At 35.7% G+C, this 19,958-nt stretch overlaps 2 protein-coding genes across 2 annotated transcripts; both read right to left on the bottom strand.

The window, feature by feature from the left end:
• Nucleotides 1-2,114: 2,114 nt before the first annotated feature.
• LOC132166968 (F-box/LRR-repeat protein 10-like) lies at nucleotides 2,115-5,772 on the bottom strand. Its single transcript, XM_059577841.1, has 4 exons — nucleotides 5,559-5,772; nucleotides 5,126-5,334; nucleotides 4,788-4,881; nucleotides 2,115-3,803 (listed from the first exon to the last, which is right to left on the bottom strand). Exons 1-4 carry the CDS (start codon nucleotides 5,718-5,720, stop codon nucleotides 2,268-2,270), a joined length of 2,001 nt encoding a protein of 666 aa, XP_059433824.1. The 5' UTR covers nucleotides 5,721-5,772; the 3' UTR covers nucleotides 2,115-2,267.
• Nucleotides 5,773-7,947: 2,175 nt separating this feature from the next.
• LOC132184418 (heterodimeric geranylgeranyl pyrophosphate synthase small subunit, chloroplastic) lies at nucleotides 7,948-10,183 on the bottom strand. Its single transcript, XM_059598049.1, has 2 exons — nucleotides 9,575-10,183; nucleotides 7,948-8,845 (listed from the first exon to the last, which is right to left on the bottom strand). The coding sequence occupies exons 1-2, from the start codon at nucleotides 9,917-9,919 to the stop codon at nucleotides 8,180-8,182; spliced, it is 1,011 nt and encodes a 336-aa protein (XP_059454032.1). The 5' UTR covers nucleotides 9,920-10,183; the 3' UTR covers nucleotides 7,948-8,179.
• Nucleotides 10,184-19,958: the final 9,775 nt, after the last annotated feature.

Here is a 19,958-nt window from a genome sequence, read left to right as displayed (position 1 = left end):
AAATTACAGAACCACAAATTAGTATTGATAAAATCCTCAATAGATTTAAATCAAAACAAAGGGAAGTAACCCTCCAAGACTTACAACATGAAGTCAATCAAATCAAAATAGAAATAAAAGATTTAAAAGCCAAAAACAAAGAATTGGAACAAGAATATATATATATATATATATATATATATATATATATATATATATATATATATATACACTACTCAATTCAAAAGGTTACTCCTCATGGTAAGCCTCACAGTTAACTGTTTGCAAGTATTCTAGCTCCGGAGTTACTTCACAATCAGTCGATTCGAGCTCGGCCCACTCTGATTTGATCTTGTTTCAGGCCCACTCACTGAATTGACCCGACTATCTCAGCTGTTGATGTCAAGCAAAAACGCATCAGTCCTAGTGGGACTGATCCACGTGTTAAATCTTGGGAAGCTATATATGTTGAATAGAACGTCATAATTTTGTAGGGTCATATTAAGTAGGAAAATGTTTGTGATATTAGATTTTTACTAATTTTTCATATAAATTCACAGTGTAGTTTATATGGCATTTACCACGCGAGTCATTAATTAATTAAATTAACAAGTTAAATTTTTTTACTTAACTATTTATTGTTTAGCGGCCGATATAATGTCATTTGGACGGTCACATCACATTATTTTTGGAAAGACCAAATATGAGTTGGCAAATAAGAATCAACACAATTCTCATATCTAAATTGCTAGTAATTTGGACAAATAATGTGAGAGGTTCCATATGAACCCCATCTGCTCAGATAGGTGACTGGATAACTTAAAATTTATTTAAGTAAATAAATTCCAGATAAACTTTTTTCGCGTTACCTACTCAAATTACTAGTAATTCAAATAGATAATTACTTTAAATCTCGATCTAAGTCGAAGGAAGTTGGGAACCCCACTCGAGCCCCCGTTTAAATTTTGTGCTTGGTTTGAGTTATAATAGAAATGGATAAGAATTAAGCAAATTTATAATCTCCTTCGATGGAGGAGACAGCCTTCAATTATGAAACATAAACGTACTTGTAATGTTTTATTTTTTGTTGACCTGTCAAAAGTTGGCATTTCAATTCAATTCAATTCAATCATTCATAATCTACATCATTAGCGATAGGAATTGGTCCGAATTTTTTTGTAGAAGATATGTTAGACGACGATTAATGTTTACATGAAAAAGCAAGAAGGCTCACTTTCTGTGGCCACCCAACGGCAAAAGGTAAGCAAATCACATTGCTAATGCTCGGGATATTATGAAGAGACGCCAATCCACCATCGCTGTCTCCAGTCTCCTGGTGAAAGCATTAGCAACAAAGTCGGTGGGGGGCTGATGGATCATCACCATTTATACATGGAACTGCTGATAAACAAAGATTCACCGGCCAACATTATTATTATCGACTGGATGCATTTAACAGTATATATATATATATATATATATATATATATATATATATATGTGCCAACTCGTTATGTACACCGTTAAATGTACAAACTTTAGATCTTGATAATAAGATGAATATTATCTGATGTATCGATTTCAAAAGAAATAGAGAAAATCCTATTCTCGGCTTCAAGGGCCTTTCTAATATGCCAAATCTTGGGTATAAATGTAATGACTCAAGAAAAGTGTTAATTAAATATGCGTCAATCAAATCTGCACTATTACTTCAAAAAACTAGTTTAGTTATAATTGGAGTTCTATAGAATCACTTATAACGTTCATTATGATATAATAAAAAAATTTGATTCTATAAAGTTCAGTATGATATAATAAAAAAATTAATGTGGTGGACAATTCAATCTCACAGAAACTGAATGTTATAAATGATTATATTCTAATTATAATTAATCCTTGGGAGGAGAAAGAAAGGAAACTCTTGGGAAGCTTACCAGTTACCAGTACAATGGCCACAAGGCCTGTGTAGTGTTGCAGGTCAAAGAATTAACCTTAAAATTGAAATTCATGTACAATATGATTTTGAGTTCATAAATTATTATTATTTTACATGAATTAGAAAAATAATTGAGGATATACAATTTCTTTGTAAACTTAGGCGAAGGAAATTCTGTAACAGTGCTTTACAAAGAACATTGAGTGATGTAGTTGAGTCAGGATATCAAATTTTCTAAACTCTTAACCACAATTTCTTGATACAAAGAGTTACATCTCTACATATCAACAACACTAGATAGCGATAATGTTACAAGCATGTATAAATACACAGTAAAAACATATCTTTCAAATTAAATTACCAATTCAGCATTATTTTCAGCATCTCCCATCACTTCATCAACATGCTCGCCCTCACCTTCTAGCAGCCCCTGCTCAAGTTCATCCACTTCATCTCCCATCTCTTCATCAACATGCTCGCCCTCACCTTCTAGCAGCCACTGTTCAAGTTCATCCACCTCATCGTAGTCATGCACCTCATCATAGTCGTGGACGTATGAACCATCCGAGCAATCCCATTGATCAGCCCCCAGTTCCTCACCATCGCATTCCACATGCAAAAATGGTTTACTCCTAGCCAAAGCATCTACCAAATTTCTATTCACACATCCCGTAACTCCCAACCATCTCAACCTTGGAAAGTACGGCTTCTTTAACCAACGGAATGCAAGCTGTGTGATGCCACCACAGTCAAAAAGATCCAACAACTTCAAGCTACTACCATACCATCTGTCCTCATTGACCTGCATCGAGGCTAATGCCATGACAGCAGTGTCACCTATGAGTGGGCAACACCGCATTCGGAGTTCAGAGAATGGAACCCGACTTCTTGCCAGTAACAAAACTCCCTTATCAGAAAGGTTAGGAATATCTGATAGGTCCAATTCTCGCAACTCCGTCTTACATGAACCATCAAATAATGCAGAAATGCATTTATCTGTAAGTCTCCTGCACCCTCTAATGGACAATGTAACAAGTGAACACATAACTCCCTGTCTTAAGTATGACAATCCCACATCAGTTATATCAGTGTTATCCAACAGTAAAATCTTCAATTGAGGAAGAATGCCGATGGCTTGAAGTGCTTTATCCCCAAGGTTTTTGCAATTTCTCAGGTCAAGAACTCTAAGATCCTTGTTTGATACCAAATTCCTGACTGCAAGATTGGTCAAACGATTACAAAATATCAAGCTAACGTGTGTCAAAGTAAGGGAAGTTGCAGAGATGTCATGAAAAACCAGATCAGTTAACTGGGTCCCCTGAAACACCCTAAGCTTGTATAATCTAGAGCATGAATGCAAGATTGTTTTGAAACCCGTGTCTGTAACACGACAAAAGCCACCAAGATATATGCTTTCCATGTTAGTACAGTTATCAGCCATCAAGAGGACTCCGAGATCATTTACTCGTCTAAAATAGGTGATAAGGAACTCCTGGCGCCGGACCAATGAGAGATGTTTCAGTCTCCCGTACTGATTAATTTGTTGAAGGCCAAAGTTGGTCAAGTCCTGTGCGATTCCTGGTTCACTGTGGGGTGCATCACGAAGGTCCAAATGGGTTAAGGAGACGAGACCTTTAGATATCGTACTAACCATGGCATCAGTTATGCAGTCTACTGATAGGCACAATTTCTGAATGCTTAACAACATGGATGGTTGGATATGAATTGGCGATTGATGGGGTCCCAAATTTGGGCTAAGCATCTCAGTCACTGCTACTGAAGGAATGTACCCGATCTCAATAGAAGTGAGTTTTTTAGAAGCCAAAGCCCAAACTCGAGCCAAATCATGACCAAGAAATGGTGAAACATCAAACATCAGGATCAATGCCTACCAAAACGATTGCAATACATATTCAGATGAAACACATAAGACAATTATAAAATGGCACAAAAGACAACATGCAAGAATCACAAATCTAGAAAAAGAAAGATCAAGTTTCCGTAGTTAAGCCATATACAAGACCCATATGGTTTCTACAGAAACTTCAGCATATGGCACTATCATTAATGTGCTGACATGCATGAATGATCTGAACCAGTTTAATTGTTAATCGGGATGCCCCCAAAAAACCTAATGGCCAAGAAGGAACATTATGCCCGCTTTCATGGACAATTGCATTGAAACTGACATAATAACTACTGCAAGCTTCTGAGTATAAGCCAATCATTCAGCACAAGGCGTTGATGAATATGGACAAAAATAGTTACTGCAATATGACAGGTGTCATATCATCCAATGCATTACTAGATGATGGAGTGAGAATCTTATTGAAATGACCAAGCATTTCTGCATCCATTCGGCCAGATCAACAACCAAATGATATTAATTACTCCTATTCACAAGTCAATAGACATCAAGATAAACGAGGGCTCTTAAGAATACTAATGAGAGTGGGGCATTGAGCTGATATATGTAAAAACACATTCTATTAATAATTATACCGATCACATGTTTACTTTAATCTGCTACAAAACTTCGTCTTTAAACAATCGTACTTATTGTTTATTCAATATTATTTTCATTGACTACTCTTTTTTTTATAATTTTTTTATGGAGATACTTGTTCTTTTCTAGGCATCATAGGGATATTCAAACTAATATTCACTACACTTTCTTTTCTGGGTAAATACTATACTCGTTCCGTACCTTTTTCCAATTACTTGTCTTCATTAAAACCACAAATTATCTCATAAAAATATTACTTCTATAAGACCTTATGTTAGTTTTAATATAGTCGTTACACTTGGATTTATTTTTCTTTTTCTTTGTACTAACTGTTCTCTATCAATTAATCTTGAACTAAAGCCTTACTTCTAGCTGAGTGCAGCCAATGAGCAACTCCTCCAGATCAGAAATATGAATCCCCCGCACTCTGTTTTCGGCCACTGAACCCAAGCATAGAGACCTGAAGAACACACCAAAGCTATCAACCCCGCAAACAAATATGAAATCAATTCCAAACCACGGCATTATTTATCAAAACATGTCTTGTTCATGATTGCGCATGCGTACCTTGATAAATTAGGATCGTCTAGATTTTCTTGGGAATTCCACTAATGGACATCTTAAAATCGCAATTATTAAGTTTACTTAAATGATTCAGATATTGCCATTTCTCAGCATGCAAAATAGAGCGAGACAGTTCGAACCTCAGATTCCGGCATCGCCTGCCGACCTCGGAAAGCAGTTTCCCGCTAAAATCTGCGCAATTGTGCAGACAAAGCTCGTGCGCTGGAGGACGAAGCAAGAGCTCGATCGCCGAATCATTGAGCCTATCACAGTCGACCTTCAGGCTCCTCATGTAAGGGTTCGGCGGCCCCAACAAAGGCCGCAACAAATCCATAGAAGGAGCAATGTCCTGCAACAAGCAAATCCAAAGTTTCCATTTTTTCAATCTGATTTCCCGTTTTCTCAGAATCAATCAAGATTTCTAGTAATTTTTTCACACTCAAAATTTCCTATATGGATAGCACAACAAAATCCAAGATTTTGACTACGGTTTTACGTGTTTTCTTTTTTCCATCGTATTCTCGGCATCCAAACAGAGGCCTAGGGTTTTATGAGAAGGAGGAAGTGACTCACGAGGAGGTGGAAGGTGGGGAGCTGAGAAGCGCAGGCCCTAAAGGCCGTACACGTGGAGGCGACGGAGCAGATCGATGCCACGTCGAGCTTCGCCATGATGGTGGCGAGGAGTTCCGGGGGCAGGTGATCCAGGCTCTTAGCTAGGGTCTCGCCGGTCGCCATTTCGGGTTTGGGTTCGGGTTTCTTGGAACTGCTCAGGATCTCGTACAGGCGACCGAACTTTGTTCGTTCGAGAGCTGACTCTAGTGTTCTTTGATTTTCACACGTGGCAAAAACAATTTTTATTACCGTCTATAATTTTTTGTTGTTGATAAAGTCCACTTAACCCTCTTAAACTACTATCCAAATTATCAATTACAATAATTGACCCCTCAAATTACTAATACAATGACAATGTATCTCCCAATGTTAACAAAATGACGAAATTACTCTTATAGAATTTTCAACAAAACAAAAATACCCTTAAAAATTTGAATAAAAATAAAAGGGTAAACTTCACTTAACCCACTCAAACTATCACTCCAATGACAATTTACCTCCAAAACTATACAATTTACCTCTTAAACTACCAAAACAATGACAATGTATTCCCCAAAGCTAGCAAAATGATGAAATTACCCCTATAAAATTTTCAATAAAACAAAAATACCCTTAAAAATTAAAAATAAAATAAAATTTTGTATTTTATTTTTATTTTAGTAAGGGTAATTTTATCATTTTTTAAAATTTGGGGTACATTGTCATTGTTTTGGTAGTTTGGGGATTAAATTATCGTAATTGATAGTTTGAGATGTAGATTGTCATTGGGGTAGTAGGTTGAGGGGATTAAATGGACTTTACTTTTTTGTTTTTTTAATTTTTTTTTAAAGAGAAGTGAAAAGAAAACATACAAGAAGTGAACAACATCAAACACCAATATATATATATATATTTGGAGGCCATAGCGAGAAAGAGTACACTAACACGAACATGGGCTAGATCATAGCTACTTTGGCGAAGCACCATCGTAATGTCTAGCAAGAGAGATACCTAACAGTGCAAGTATAGAGAACATCGCAACATGGTCTGCAACAAGATATGAGATTCTCCATAGACAAAATGTGAGTACCAAGTGAGATGATCCAAAGAGAGGAAGCCATTGATCTAACGCGTAGCCAAAAAATAAAGCATATGGGACGGTGGTGCATGCAACACACGCGTTCCTGGGAGGGTCATGAAGAGCACACTCGCTGGTGGAGCACTTCAAACAAAAGATTAGAGGACCCAATTGAAAGATAGATGGTGCGTATGTAGAGAGGGTAGTGAAAATGCAGTAGATCTAGCCTCTTAGACGTGGACCAAGCCAAAAAAAAAAAAAAAAAAAAAAAGTGAGGAGGGTCAAGGAGGGAAATATAAAAGATCAAGGTTTAAAAGCCGAAGGAAATAGATGTAGTAGAAGAATGGAGATTGAGCAAACAAGAAAGAAAAAATGGAGGAGAGAAACACGCTCTCTGGAAAGGTCTCTACAGATAGATGAAAGTGTAAGTATTAACATAATTAAGCTCTTATATCCATGTGAGGATTTACGTTAAAAATTTCAATACCCCTAATAACACTCTTTAATTTTACGTGAAAACTAAAATTTCACAAAAACTTAAGAATCTTAAACCATTTCATTTAAAAAATGACTAGGATTGCAAGGGATCTTATCATGAAAACCATTATTAGAGCTTTATAGGACCTTAATTTCATAAAATTAATCAAAATCCAGTTCAAGCAGCTCATAGGTGTGCTAGAAAGTGAAAGCAAATGAATCTTTTTTTTAAAAAAAAACCATGTACCAAACCCTATGGTGGATCACGCCACATATGTTTTGGAAATAAGGGAGATAATGAGGTGATATATAGTATTACTTGAAATACAATATTAGTAATGAGTTCGATTCCCATCCAATTTCATTTCCTCCGGTTTAGTTAACACTTTAGGGGAAAAGAAAAAAAAAAAAAAAAACATACTCATACGAAAAAGAAATCATGGGACTTAATCCAACATCAGCTAAGGACATAGAGTATAGTGTGCTCTTAAGAATTGTTGAGTCCTCTTTAAGCAAACAATTGCCTAAAATATAATGCTTTCGTAGATCCCGCTTTTGAGCCTCTCTCTCCTATGCAATTCCGATAGTATCGTTTCTCCATTTCCTACTCTCCCATGTTGCGTAGATTTTTTTTTTTATATATAAAAAAGATACATACTCATTACTCACACACTGTTTCTTTAGTAGCATGCTTGTTTTGAATGTCATGTGTGAACACATTATGGGCGATTTGTGCTTCCATGAGGCTAGGCCGCTCTTGATTTCTCTCTCTCTCTCTCTCTCTCTCTCTCCCCCCAAAATAACTTCAAGTTCACCAAACTTAAATTGCTTGCTATCCCATTATTCTTTATTTGATCCATCAAAAATATATTTAACTGTTATCAGCACAGAAACCTCAACAATGGTAACTCATCATAATCTAGAACAAGAGCTAAATATGAGTGTAAAATCAAAATAAGAAAAAGAACGATGCTTAGAGGCTGAGAAGCTACCACAAAGCTCTTGGGCTCCTCATCTAAACCAGAATCGTTGGCCATATTTCTATCCATTAACTTGAATCACCAACATTGAAACCTCTACCAGCAGCATAATCCACAAAGCTGTAAAGAGGTACCACACTCTCACCATACTTCTCAAAGCCATCCAATTCTTGCTTGGCCTTGGCCCTAAGCTCCTCTGCCACCTCCATTGCCTTTTCAACCCCATAAACTCCCACATAACTCTTCCCTTTTTTCTTCCTCTCTTCATTTTCTTCACTTCTACTCATTTTCTCTTCCAAAATATCATCCACAACCTGATACAGTACCCCAACAGCTCTCCCATACCTTCTCAATCTCTGTATTTCATCGTCTTCAGCACCGGCTAGTATCCCTCCACACACTGCAGAACACTCACCCATTTCGCCAAACTTCTTTTCTTGCACGAATTCAACAGAATTGGGCCCTCCCTCAAGGTCAATGAACTGCCCAGCAGCCATGCCGGTTGACCCTACAGCTTGGGCAATCTCTGTAATTACACGTAGGAGACGGGGCTCAGGCACAAGGTCGGAAGGTGTGTGGGAGACAATGTGGCGAAAGCCGAGGGGGAAGAGCGCATCGCCGGCCAGGATAGCCATGTCGACACCATACATTGTGTGATTTGAGGGCTGGCCTCGGCGTGACGGGTCGTCATCCATGCAGGGAAGGTCGTCATGTATCAGTGAAGCCGCATGAACCTGTTTAAGAACCCAGAGAACTGAATTAACAGTTTGTTGAAATAGCAATACTTACTGTTACACTCAGAAAAAAATAGCTTTGCAAACTTTAACCTGAATGTTTGCTTCACTGTTTCTAAGAATTTTGCCTTAGGCATCCATTTTGTGGACACACTTCCAAGTCCAATTCCACTGTTTTGTTGCGTTTATGTAATAAAAGACTTTGAGATTGAATTTTGAAGTTCCCTGACTCCAAATTTAAATGACTTTCCAGAAGAAGCAAAACTTGCAAGTCTGATCAAATCCAATTATATTAAATCATCGAGTTTTATTTCTTTCTGTTTTTGGGAATTTTGCCTCAACCAAATGAACCAGTCAAAAACTGGGTATATTATACAATTGTATAATAAATTCTTTCTAACAAGATATGTTTTTTTTTTTTTCTTAATCCAAATTAGCAGCTAACAAACACAGCCCCTTTCTAGTAAGATTCCAAGATACAGATTCTAAAACTAGCTTGCAAAAGAATATTAGAACCTAATCCAAGATACAGATTCTAAAACTAGCTTGCAAAAGAATATTAGAACCTAACTTTTAGCTTCTCACATCCAGCTGATGCAATTAAATTTACATTTGAAAAGTACTTTCTATGCTTCCAAAAACAAAAAGTCAAATGCAAATTCTGCTCTCAAATAACAAAAACAGAAGCAAATCAAATCAAAATGAAAAAAGGAAGGGAAAAGGCAGAACCATTTCGAGGGCGCAGGCGGTGGGGAAGGCGGCGAGGCGGTTGCCGCCGAAGAGCTCGCAGGCGGCGACGCACATGACGGGTGGGGCTCGCTTGCCTCCCTTGGCCAGCACCGAGTACCGCATGGCCTCGTAGATCTTCTCCGGGTACTGCACCGGAATAGCCTCCTCCAGCTTCTGGTTAACCTCTCCGATCAAGGTCGTCCAGTACGTCTTCAGATCGAACTGGATCGAAACCGAAGAAGAAGAAGAAGAAGAGCAGCGAATTGGCGGTGGTCTAAGGTTTGTGGGCACCCTTCTTGGCAGGTAGAGATGGGGTGAGGATGATATTATCGTCGAGAAAACCATCGTTTTTTTACAATCTTTAACAACTCTTTGTCTATCTCTGTATCTCTGTGTCTCCGTCACTTCTTTATGCGAGATTTGTATGGCGGAATTGTGAGTAGCTCAGTGTCGGAGTCTGGGAATTGGAATTGGAAATGGAAATGGAGGCTTACGCCTCAATGCAGCGATGGTGGATGTGAAATGAGATGAGATTTTTCCGATAGTGGGCGTGAAATCACTGAAATGAGATCAGATTTTTCAGTCGGGGAAATGGATAGTGGGAATGGATAAAGTGGACGATGACTCGGATTTAAAGTCTATGCATCTTAGATTCTTAAGATGCATAATAATTAATATTATATTTTTTAAAATAAAAAAATTAGCATTTAAATTAATAAAAAGCTTTTAAAAAAAATCAAGGGGAAAGTCCATATATCCCCCTCAAACTACCACCCAATTGACAATGTCCCTCTAAATTTTTAATTGTGACAATTTCCTCTCAAAGCTATCAAAAATTGTCAATATTCCCCCCAATAACGAAACTACCCATAATAAAATAAAAACAAAAAATACTAAAACTTCTGGAAAAAACCTAAAACTAAAATAAATAAATAAATCCATAGGGTGGCAAATTTAAAATTAAAAAAAATCCATTGTATAAGAAAAAAATTAAAAATTTTCTTTTTTTTTTTGGTTATGATTTTTTTTTAATTTTTTAATTTATTTATTTTTTATAACTTTTTAGAATAAAAATTTCTGTTTTTTTTTTTTTAAAATTAACAATTTTCGTTTAAGAAAATAAAAATTTCCGTTTCTTTTAAATAAAAATTTCTGTTTAAAGAAAAAATCGTTAAAAAAAAATTGTTTTGTAAAAAAAATTCGTTTTTAAAAAAATAAATAAAAAATTTTCGTTTAAAAAATAATAATAATAATAATTTTTTTTTTTTTTAAAAATCTTTCTTTTAAATTAAAATTTTTGTTTTTTTTTTTTAAAATTAAAAATTTATTTATTTTATTTATTTTTTGAATTTATTGGAGTATTTTTGTCTTATTGCGAAATACATAAGGGCATTTTTATCTTTTTGCTAGCCTTAGGGAGGACATTGACAATGTTTTGGTAGCTTATGAGGGATATTGTTACAATTGAAAGGGTACATTGTCAATTTGGTAGTGGTATATGGACTTTACCAAAAAATCAATAAAAAACTTTATCTAAGTCTCTAAACTTTCATCGTTTTGCATTTTATTTTTTAAAGTTTAAAAATTCTTAATTTAATGTATTGAACTTTAAAAAATTTGTAATATCATCATCTCGTTAGGGTTTGAGGTTAAATTAGACGATTAGTACGTAAAATGGCAGTTATACCTCGGTAAACTTGGAAATTATAAAATTACCCCTAAGTTATATTTATTTATTTATTTAAAAAAAAAAGAAAAGTGAAAAAAAGGGATATTATGGAAATGTCTCACTCCTCCTGTAGGATTTAACAACAATTTATAACAAAGGGGTGAGATTGCAAGTTTTATAAAGTTCGATAAACTAAATTGAGCGCTTTTGAACTTTTAAAAAAGAAGAGATTGCAAAAACGATAAAAGTTTAGAGAGATTAATTTTTAAATCAATGATTAAATTTTAATGTCACGTCATTTTAGTTCCAATTGCATATACTTATAATAAACGACGTATGAAAATTGACTTTTTATATATACAAAATGCAAAAACTTTAAATCACACTATAAAATGGATCCTATTCCCTCGTGTGAAAGGTGGACCAACAAGTAGCTCACTTTTCTTAATTTCCTCGTCAAATAATTTAGTTCTTATCAATTATTGTCCTTCGACTTCGTGGCAAACTCAAATACGCCAAGTGTAAAAGACCTCAAATTAGAGGGATCAAGGTGGGCTCCTTGAAACGACAAGGGACACATTTTGTTGTCGTGAGGGGGGAAAAAAATGTGGGGCTATGTTGGCTAATGTGTTTTGTAAGGTATATTTTATTTTCGGTTGGAAAAAAGTGTCATCATAGTGTTTTGAAATAATGAAGATGTGAAAATATGAGCGGAAGTAATATAGAAAATAAATATAAAAAATTATGGGTAATTTGGTATTAGACACCTACGTCCACCACTCGAAATACTCTTAAAGGCTACATTGTGCTCATTAACTTTTTATTTGTCTACAGTATAAAGGTGTCTATTTATAGGATAATGTCTAAATACACGTATAGTAATCAAATCTCCTTAATTTGACAATATATGATTACAATCAACCCATAAATAGATAATATTTCAATATCAACCTAATTATGAAATATGCGAAAAGTATAATATATTTTTCATATATTCTAACAGTATAAATGTGAAAATAATTTGTATGTTTTGAATTTGAATTTGAATTGTTTGTTAATATGAACAAAGAACAAAAGTTAAAAAAAAAAATAATAATAATAAGGGGCAATTTTCTTTTTTACAAATTGAGTTGTGGGAAAATTTTTCCAATCCAATATCTAAAAGTGCAATATGTCTTTGTATGTAAGAAATATATATATATATATATATATATATATATATATATTTCTCATATATATATAAATGTATTTCTCGTATACTTCAAATATATATATGCATTTAAAGATTAAGTGAGAAATTTCCTATGATTGTATCCCCTATTGAAATAAGGGAAAACGGGGAAATGGGACATGTTTGTCAACAATTGTAAAAATTAAATCACTGGTTTAGTGAGAATGTTATAAAATTGCTTATTCTCAGCTCAATTCATGATCCTCGAGTTTCACATTAATCTTTTAGAAACAATGATATTTGTCAATTGATAAACAAGTTTTATCAACAAAACCTTACAGATCTTGAAAAAAGAACAATTAAAAATATAATTTTACTATTATGAGCATAATATAGTTCAATATTCAAACTTTCAGGGATTGAAAAATATTTCTAAATTGCGCCAATGGTTGGTTAGACCAGAAGATCAATTGTCTATCAACTTGTTTTTGAAGTTGTTGTGTTTGTGCTTACTCTTCTTGTTTTTACCGCAAAACATTTTCAACCATGTATATTATTAAAACTAAGCTTCACAACAAAATTAAAAATGAGTTTTTGACTGATTCGTTGATGTTGTACATTGAAATATAAATTATTGAAAAATTTAATATACATATTTGAACGCCACTCTAGCCCAAAAGTCAAAGCTAAGGGACTTGAGTCCACTTATATATATTAACTATAATTATTCTTTATATTTTTTTAATGTAAGATTCAACACTCACAAATCAACTTACAACAACGAGACAAACTATATTTGACTTTCTGTTACAAGCCTCAGCCCCATATTTCTTGGCAATTCCATATAGTCAAGACTCAAAGACAATGAGATTGTTTAAGGTTCTTTTAAATTTCTGTTGTGGTGAGAGATGTCTAGCATCTAACAAATCACTTTTTCTTCTGCAATTTTCTGTTGTCGCGGACAACATCAACACCATCTCTGCGCTCTTTTGCTTTGAAGTGACTATGCTGGACTCCATCACCAACATTATTTGTTTCAGCAAGGCATTTGAATCTTGGACCTTAAAATTTGGCTTTTCATTTTGTGGTCCTTGAAAGGCTTATTTGTAGTATCTTAATATGTAAACCCCTTCCTGTAAGGAGAACTAGTTTGATGATGTTAGGTTATGTTTTGGCACATTCGGTTTGCATGTAAGTTGTTGAACATGAAGCATCTCAGCATGTCTAGAAAGTTGATTCTAGAAGGCCCTGTTCGGACCGCCAGAAGCCAGGTCCGGACCCGATATCCAGAAAACTCAATCTGAAGGGCCTGTCCGAACCGTCAGAAGCCGGGTCCGGACACAAAAACCAGCAAGCCTATTTTGATGTGCAGGTCCGAACCACTAGAAGCTGGGTCTGGAACCCATTTCCAGCAAACTGATTTTGAGAGGTAGGTCCGGACCGCTAGAAGCTGGGTCCAGACTCAAGTTCTAGAAAGCTGCATTTGAGAGTCAGGTCTGGACCGTCAGAAGCTGGGTCCGGACCCAATTTCCAACAAGTTCATTTTATATGGCTTGTCCAGACACAAGACTTGGATGTCCGGACACCCACTTATCCCTGTCCGAACATGGCTGCTGAATTGTTATTTTATTCTCTATTTAAACAAACTATTTTGCTTATGATATGTACATATTTTGGAGAGCAAAATTAGAGAGCTTAGAGAGAGAGAGAGAGATATTGTTCTAGTTTATTTGAGAAAAGATTAAATACGTGAAGCCAATCGGAGTTCCGGTGAAAGGAAATCTTTTAGAAGAATTGTGCTAGATGTTCTGGAAAGGGCTACTGAGGTAGAAGTCAAGTGGGTCACTTGTCGTGTGCAAGGAAAAGTCAAAAGTTTTGTAATTCTTCTTGTATTCCTTATTCTTCTTATAGTGAATTGATTTCCTGGATTTGGCTGCCCAAGAGAGGTTTTATATTTAGAGAGTTCTCTAAATAGTTTTTTCTTCGTAACCAAATATCTGTGTTCTGGAATGTTCATTTCATATCTGTATTTGGTTGAATATTATTTGTTAGGTTAGATCTTATTCTACATAATCTTTGTAAAACACCTATACATTTGAATAGGTGTCGTTTGGAGTCGTTTTTAGAATTTTCAATTGGTATCAAATGGTAGACCATTCTAGTTCTATGTTGCCTTTAAATGTTCTTTTGTTCCACCTCCACGGATGATCCTTGGGCAAGTATTGCCTGTGCCTCATAAAACACCATTTATGGCCGTGTTTTAACCATTTCGACCTTGTCGAGTGCTTGCCTTCTCACCCCTGGTAGACCATCCAGACAAATCTGCATATGCTGAAAAGTCATTAATTGTCCATATCAACTGCGCTCGTATAACAAAATTATTTTTCTTTGAGACGTCGTATGTGCGTACCCCTACATTTTATAGTTCTTATCACTCCTCAATTAAGTGTTGAAGGTAGACATCTATATCTATTCCAGGTGAACTTAGGCTTGGGATAATTAAGGATAGTATGAAAGACGTTTGTTTCATGCACATCCAAGGAGGCAAGTTGTACGGCATAAGCATTACAGGCCAAGTGCTGTGAGATGTGCTCATGTTCCTAAATGGATTAAATCCATCCGAGGTTAGTCCGAGCCTTACGTTCCTGCTGTCCACCGAAAACTCTTGATGTAAATTGTCGAATGATTTCCCTGCTTCACCTTCGGCCGGATGCCTCAATACACCATCCTTAGTACGGCCTTCTGCATGCCACCTCATCAAGGGTGCAGTATGCTCTAACATAAACAGCTTTTATAGTCGTGGTATGAGTGGAAACCACCGCAACTCCATCATTGGACGTTTCTTGCCTGATAATATGGGTTGACCATATCATCGAAATCTTCTCATACCTGAGTCTCATGTCCCGTAAAATTTTTTTCGACTCATATGTATTAATTGGCAAAGTTTCATCACTCTTAGGCAGCAACTGATTGATGAACTCTAGGAAAGACGAGAATATCATACTAAGTCCCCCAACGCACTTCAAGTTGCACAGGTGTACAGTCGCACTTAGTTTGCTATGTTTGGTCCCAATATGAAGTTGTTTCTTCGCATTTTTAAGAATATCGTAATAATTTATTGCGTCACCTTTAGCGGCTTCTTGGTTCACAATTTCTTCACCCCTTTGCCCCACGACTTGAGGCTCACAATTGTCTTCCTTGACTACTTCGTGCATGCCGAATAAATCACGCAACATTGCGTGCAAGTCTCCACCGTGATTTGTGCTTGCACCCGCATTTGAGGCTGGGCGATTCGAATTAGACCCTGTACCAGGACCCTGTACAGGCTTTTTATCGTGATAGTACCAGAGTGTGTATTCCGGCATCATTCATATTCCCCCTGTCAAGTGGTCGAATACGAAACCTGGCGGGTGGCATCGGTTATTTTGATAAATTTTACAAGGGCAATAGATGAATCCATCAGGGGTTCTACAGTTACTAACTGCAAACTCCACGAACAATCTACACCCGTCTCTATATTCCCTCGTACCCCTAGACTTTATCATCCAACTCTTGTCCATTTTTCACTACGTATATAAATTAGGAATAAATATATAAGACTTAGAAAATATAAACCTAATTTAAAGCAGATGCATATATATAAACCTAAATATTTCAACCACATAAAAAATATAAACCTATATATTCTCATATATGTTTAAATTTTTTATGTGAAAATATAACTCTTTGTTAATTAACAAATATAATAAATATTCACGCGTGTGTGTGTGTGTGTATATTTATATGCATTTGTTATATATAGGGACCCTAAAATAAAACAAAACTAGGTTAGTTATTTAATTAACAAATATATCTAGTATTCATGGATATGAATTTGTTATATAAGGAGATAGTACCAAAGTGTGTATTTTTAACACTTATCTAATATAATTAATCTTGACAAACCAAAGTGTTAGTTCTTGTGTTGGCTTAATTCAGTTCCAAAATGCAGATGCTATTGTTCACAGCTCAAACACTGATATAGAATGCTCTGATACCAATTGAAAAATCTAAAATACGACTCCAAACGACACCTATTCAAATGTCTAGTTGATTCACAAATATTAAGCGGAATAAGATCTGACCTAACAATCAATAATCAACCAAATACAGATATGTAATGAAAATCAAGAACACAGATATTTGGTTACGAAGAGGAAACCATTTAGAGAACTCTCTAAATGTAAAACCTCTCCGGGGCAGCCAAACCCAGGAAATCAATTCACTATATAGAAGAATAAGGAATACAAGAAGAATAACAAAACCTTTGACTCTTCCTTGCACACGACAAGTGACCCACTTGACTTCTACCTCAGTAGCCATTTCCAGACATCTTGTACGATTCTTCTAAAAGATTTCATTTCACCGGAACTCCGATTGGCTTCACGTATTTTCTCTTCAACAATAATCTAGAACAAATTCTCTCTCTCTAAGCACCCTGATTTTTGCTCAATAAAATACGTACTTGTAAATGTAGCAAAATCGTGTTTAAATAGAAAATAACCCTAATAAGTCAGCCAGGTCCGGACCCTGCAGATCTGAGGTCCGGACAGGCCTCATAAAATGCACTTTCGGGAAATGGGGTCCGGACCCTGCTTCTGGAGGTCCGGACCCTGCTTGAAAAATCAAGTTTCTGGAAATGGGGTCTGGACCCGGGGAATTGCGGTTCAGACCCGGCATGTCCAGTCTTCATCAACAACTCCGATCGATGGGCGTTTGTGGTCCGATTGAGCTGAAATTTTGCAGGGACATTCATAACACATGAATCTACACTATGAACGGTGGAGATTGGATTCTGAGCATTCTATATCAGTGTTTGAGCTGTGAACAGTAGCATCTGCATTTTGGAACTGAATTAAGCCAACACAAGAACTAATATTTGGTTGATTATTGATTGTTAGGTCAGATCTTATTCCGCTTAATATTTGTGAATCACCTAGACATTTGAATAGGTGTCGTTTGGAGTCGTATTTTAGATTTTTCAATTGGTATCAGAGCGGGTTCACTCTGTGAAGGATTTATTTCCTGAGTGTGATCCGAGACTCCATATCAAATGTCTCATACTGTTGCTCCTAATTCTCTTCCCGTCTTTGATGGAACAAATTATACGCTTTGGAAAATTCGTATGAGAGCATATTTTAAATCCATTAATGTTTGGCATATTGTCGAATCTGGATGGACACGTCCAGAAAAAGCAATAGCTGAATGGACAACAGAGGAAAAGAATAATGCTACTACGAATGACAAAGCTATAAATGCTATTTACATCTCTGTTTCAAATGAGGAATTTTCTAGAATTTCTAGATGTGAAATAGCTAAGGAAGCCTGGGAAACTTTAGAAATCACACATGAAGGAACTAAGGGTGTTAGAACTTCAAAAATTCAAATGTTGGTTTCTCAGTTTGAGGAGATTAGAATGCAGGAAGATGAAACTTTTGATGAATTCTATTCAAAGCTTAGTGTCATTAGAAACTCTACCATTAATTTGGGAAAGAAAATGGATGATGCTAAAGTGGTGAAAAAAATCTTAAGATCTTTGCCTGAGAGGTTTATTCCCCAAATTGCTGCTATACAATAGAGCAAGGACTTAGATACTATGAGAGTAGAAGAACTTGTAGGTTCCCTTCAGACCTTTGAGCTAATTCTTCCTAAACACAAGAACACCAAAAATATTGCTCTAAGGCAAAAAATGTTAAGGTTGACTCTTGTGGTTCATCTGATGAGGATTCTGGAAATGAGGAAGAAATTGCTATGTTTGCTAAGAAGTTTAGGAAATTCTTTAGAGCCAAGAAAGGAAATCTTAGAAATAGCAATTCACAATTTTCTGAGAAATCTAGAAATGAGAATGTTGAGAAAGGAAAGTCACCTAGAGGTATCAAGTGTCACGAATGTGGAGGACATGGGCACATTCGTGTTGACTGTGCTAACTTGAGAAAGCCAAATGGCAAGGCATTTAATGTGACTCAAAGTGATGAGTCAGACAAGGACGATGCTGAACAGGGAGTTAATTACTTAGCATTTGGAGTTAGTTATGAGAGTGAGCATGAGAATAGTGAGTGTAATTCTCAAGACAAACAAGGTGTGTCCGATAATGATTCGGAAGAAGAAGATGATTTGCAAAATGCTTATAAGAATCTCTTTGTGGAATACACTAAACTGAAAAAGCTGAATAAGCAGCAATTGAAGAAACTCAATGAGGTTAATCTTGAAAATGATCAACTTTCTGTCACCTTAACTGATTCTCTTGCTACTCATAATACTTTGATGTCTGAAAATCAAATGCTAATTGCCAAAGTGAAAGCCTTAGAGAATGAACTGAATGAATCAAAGAATCATTTAACAAAATTCTCTAGTGAAAAGCTAAATCAAATGCTACATAATCATAAACATTCGTTTGATAGAACTGGATTGGGTTTTGATAAATCTGCTATTTTATCTACTAATGTTGCTTCTTCTTCAAAGATGATTTTTGTGAAACCAGTGAACAAAGAAGATAGCTTGGCTAAAAAGAAGGTAATTTCTCCTCAAATTTCCAAAGGTGGAAAAGGTAAGGGAACTCTAACTGATTCCTATATGTCTAGTTCGAAGTCGAGAAGTATGCACATGTTAAGGAACCAACCTTCTCAAGGGTTTATTCCTACGTGTCATAACTGTGGTAAGATTGGACATATTAGTCCTAAGTGTTTTCAGCTTAACAGTCATGAGCCTAAAAGAGAATATTTCCATTCTAGAAATAGTTATGAGAAATTATTCAACATGATGAGAGATGTAGTAACACGGTTAGATGTTTTGGATAAGAGTCACACAGTTGTCCCTGATGTGAAGAAAGTTTGGGTCAAGAAGATTAATACCATTCACCCATTGAGGGGGAGTGGTAATGGACTCACCTAGATTAGGTGGGCACATAGACCATGCCTAGAAATTGAGCATATTGATATTTGTCTATAGCTGTTCTAGGGCATTTTTTTCTTAATTTTTGTTTGCTTTGTTTTTATTTTCTTTGATTATTTTTTTTATTCTTTTAGATTGTTTTAATTGTTGGATACTCAGTTTCTCATGTCTTGTGCTCAAATGAATATTTTACATATGAGTGGGGTCAATATTTCTGCAATTTACATCTATTGCTCCATATGCTTCTGATAAACCTTGTTTTTCTGAAGACTGTTAAAGGAGTAAGAGTCAGTTTTCTCATGTTCGAAATTGTGCACTTTTTGCCCCCATTAGGTTTAGATTTTTGTTATGTGTTTGGGAATTTGGAGCAAACATTTTGCTTGGAAGATAGGTTGTGTCAGTTCTATCCACTTGACCAACTCGTTAGTTGAACCTAGCTCCTAAAAATTCCAACATTTTCAAAAAAAAAAAAAAAAAAAAAAAAGGGCATAAAATAAGTTCAAATGACTTAGTTTTGCTTCTGTCTGTCCCTAAAGAAAGAATCAGTGATCAAATCATTGCGGAAATAGATGATTACTAAAGGACATGGTAAAAGCGAATGATTAGTCTCAGGG

Source organism: Corylus avellana, chromosome ca1 (assembly GCF_901000735.1).
Source record: "Corylus avellana chromosome ca1, CavTom2PMs-1.0".
Taxonomy (NCBI): domain Eukaryota; kingdom Viridiplantae; phylum Streptophyta; class Magnoliopsida; order Fagales; family Betulaceae; genus Corylus; species Corylus avellana.
Note: the sequence above shows the minus strand (reverse complement) of the source record. Positions and strands in the feature narration are given on the sequence as shown.

What these genes read in the sequence shown, in the direction of transcription:
- LOC132184418 (XM_059598049.1), bottom strand. Translation starts at nt 9,919, where the DNA reads ATGGTTTTCTCGACGATAATATCATCCTCACCCCATCTCTACCTGCCA. An exon ending in CCGCCTGCGCCCTCGAAATG is followed by an intron (nt 8,846 to 9,574) that starts GTTCTGCCTTTT and finishes GTTCTTAAACAG; the next exon opens with GTTCATGCGGCTTCACTGAT.
- LOC132166968 (XM_059577841.1), bottom strand. Translation starts at nt 5,720, where the DNA reads ATGGCGACCGGCGAGACCCTAGCTAAGAGCCTGGATCACCTGCCCCCG. An exon ending in AGGCGATGCCGGAATCTGAG is followed by an intron (nt 4,882 to 5,125) that starts GTTCGAACTGTC and finishes TGTGTTCTTCAG; the next exon opens with GTCTCTATGCTTGGGTTCAG. An exon ending in TTGGCTGCACTCAGCTAGAA is followed by an intron (nt 3,804 to 4,787) that starts GTAAGGCTTTAG and finishes TCGTTTTGGTAG; the next exon opens with GCATTGATCCTGATGTTTGA.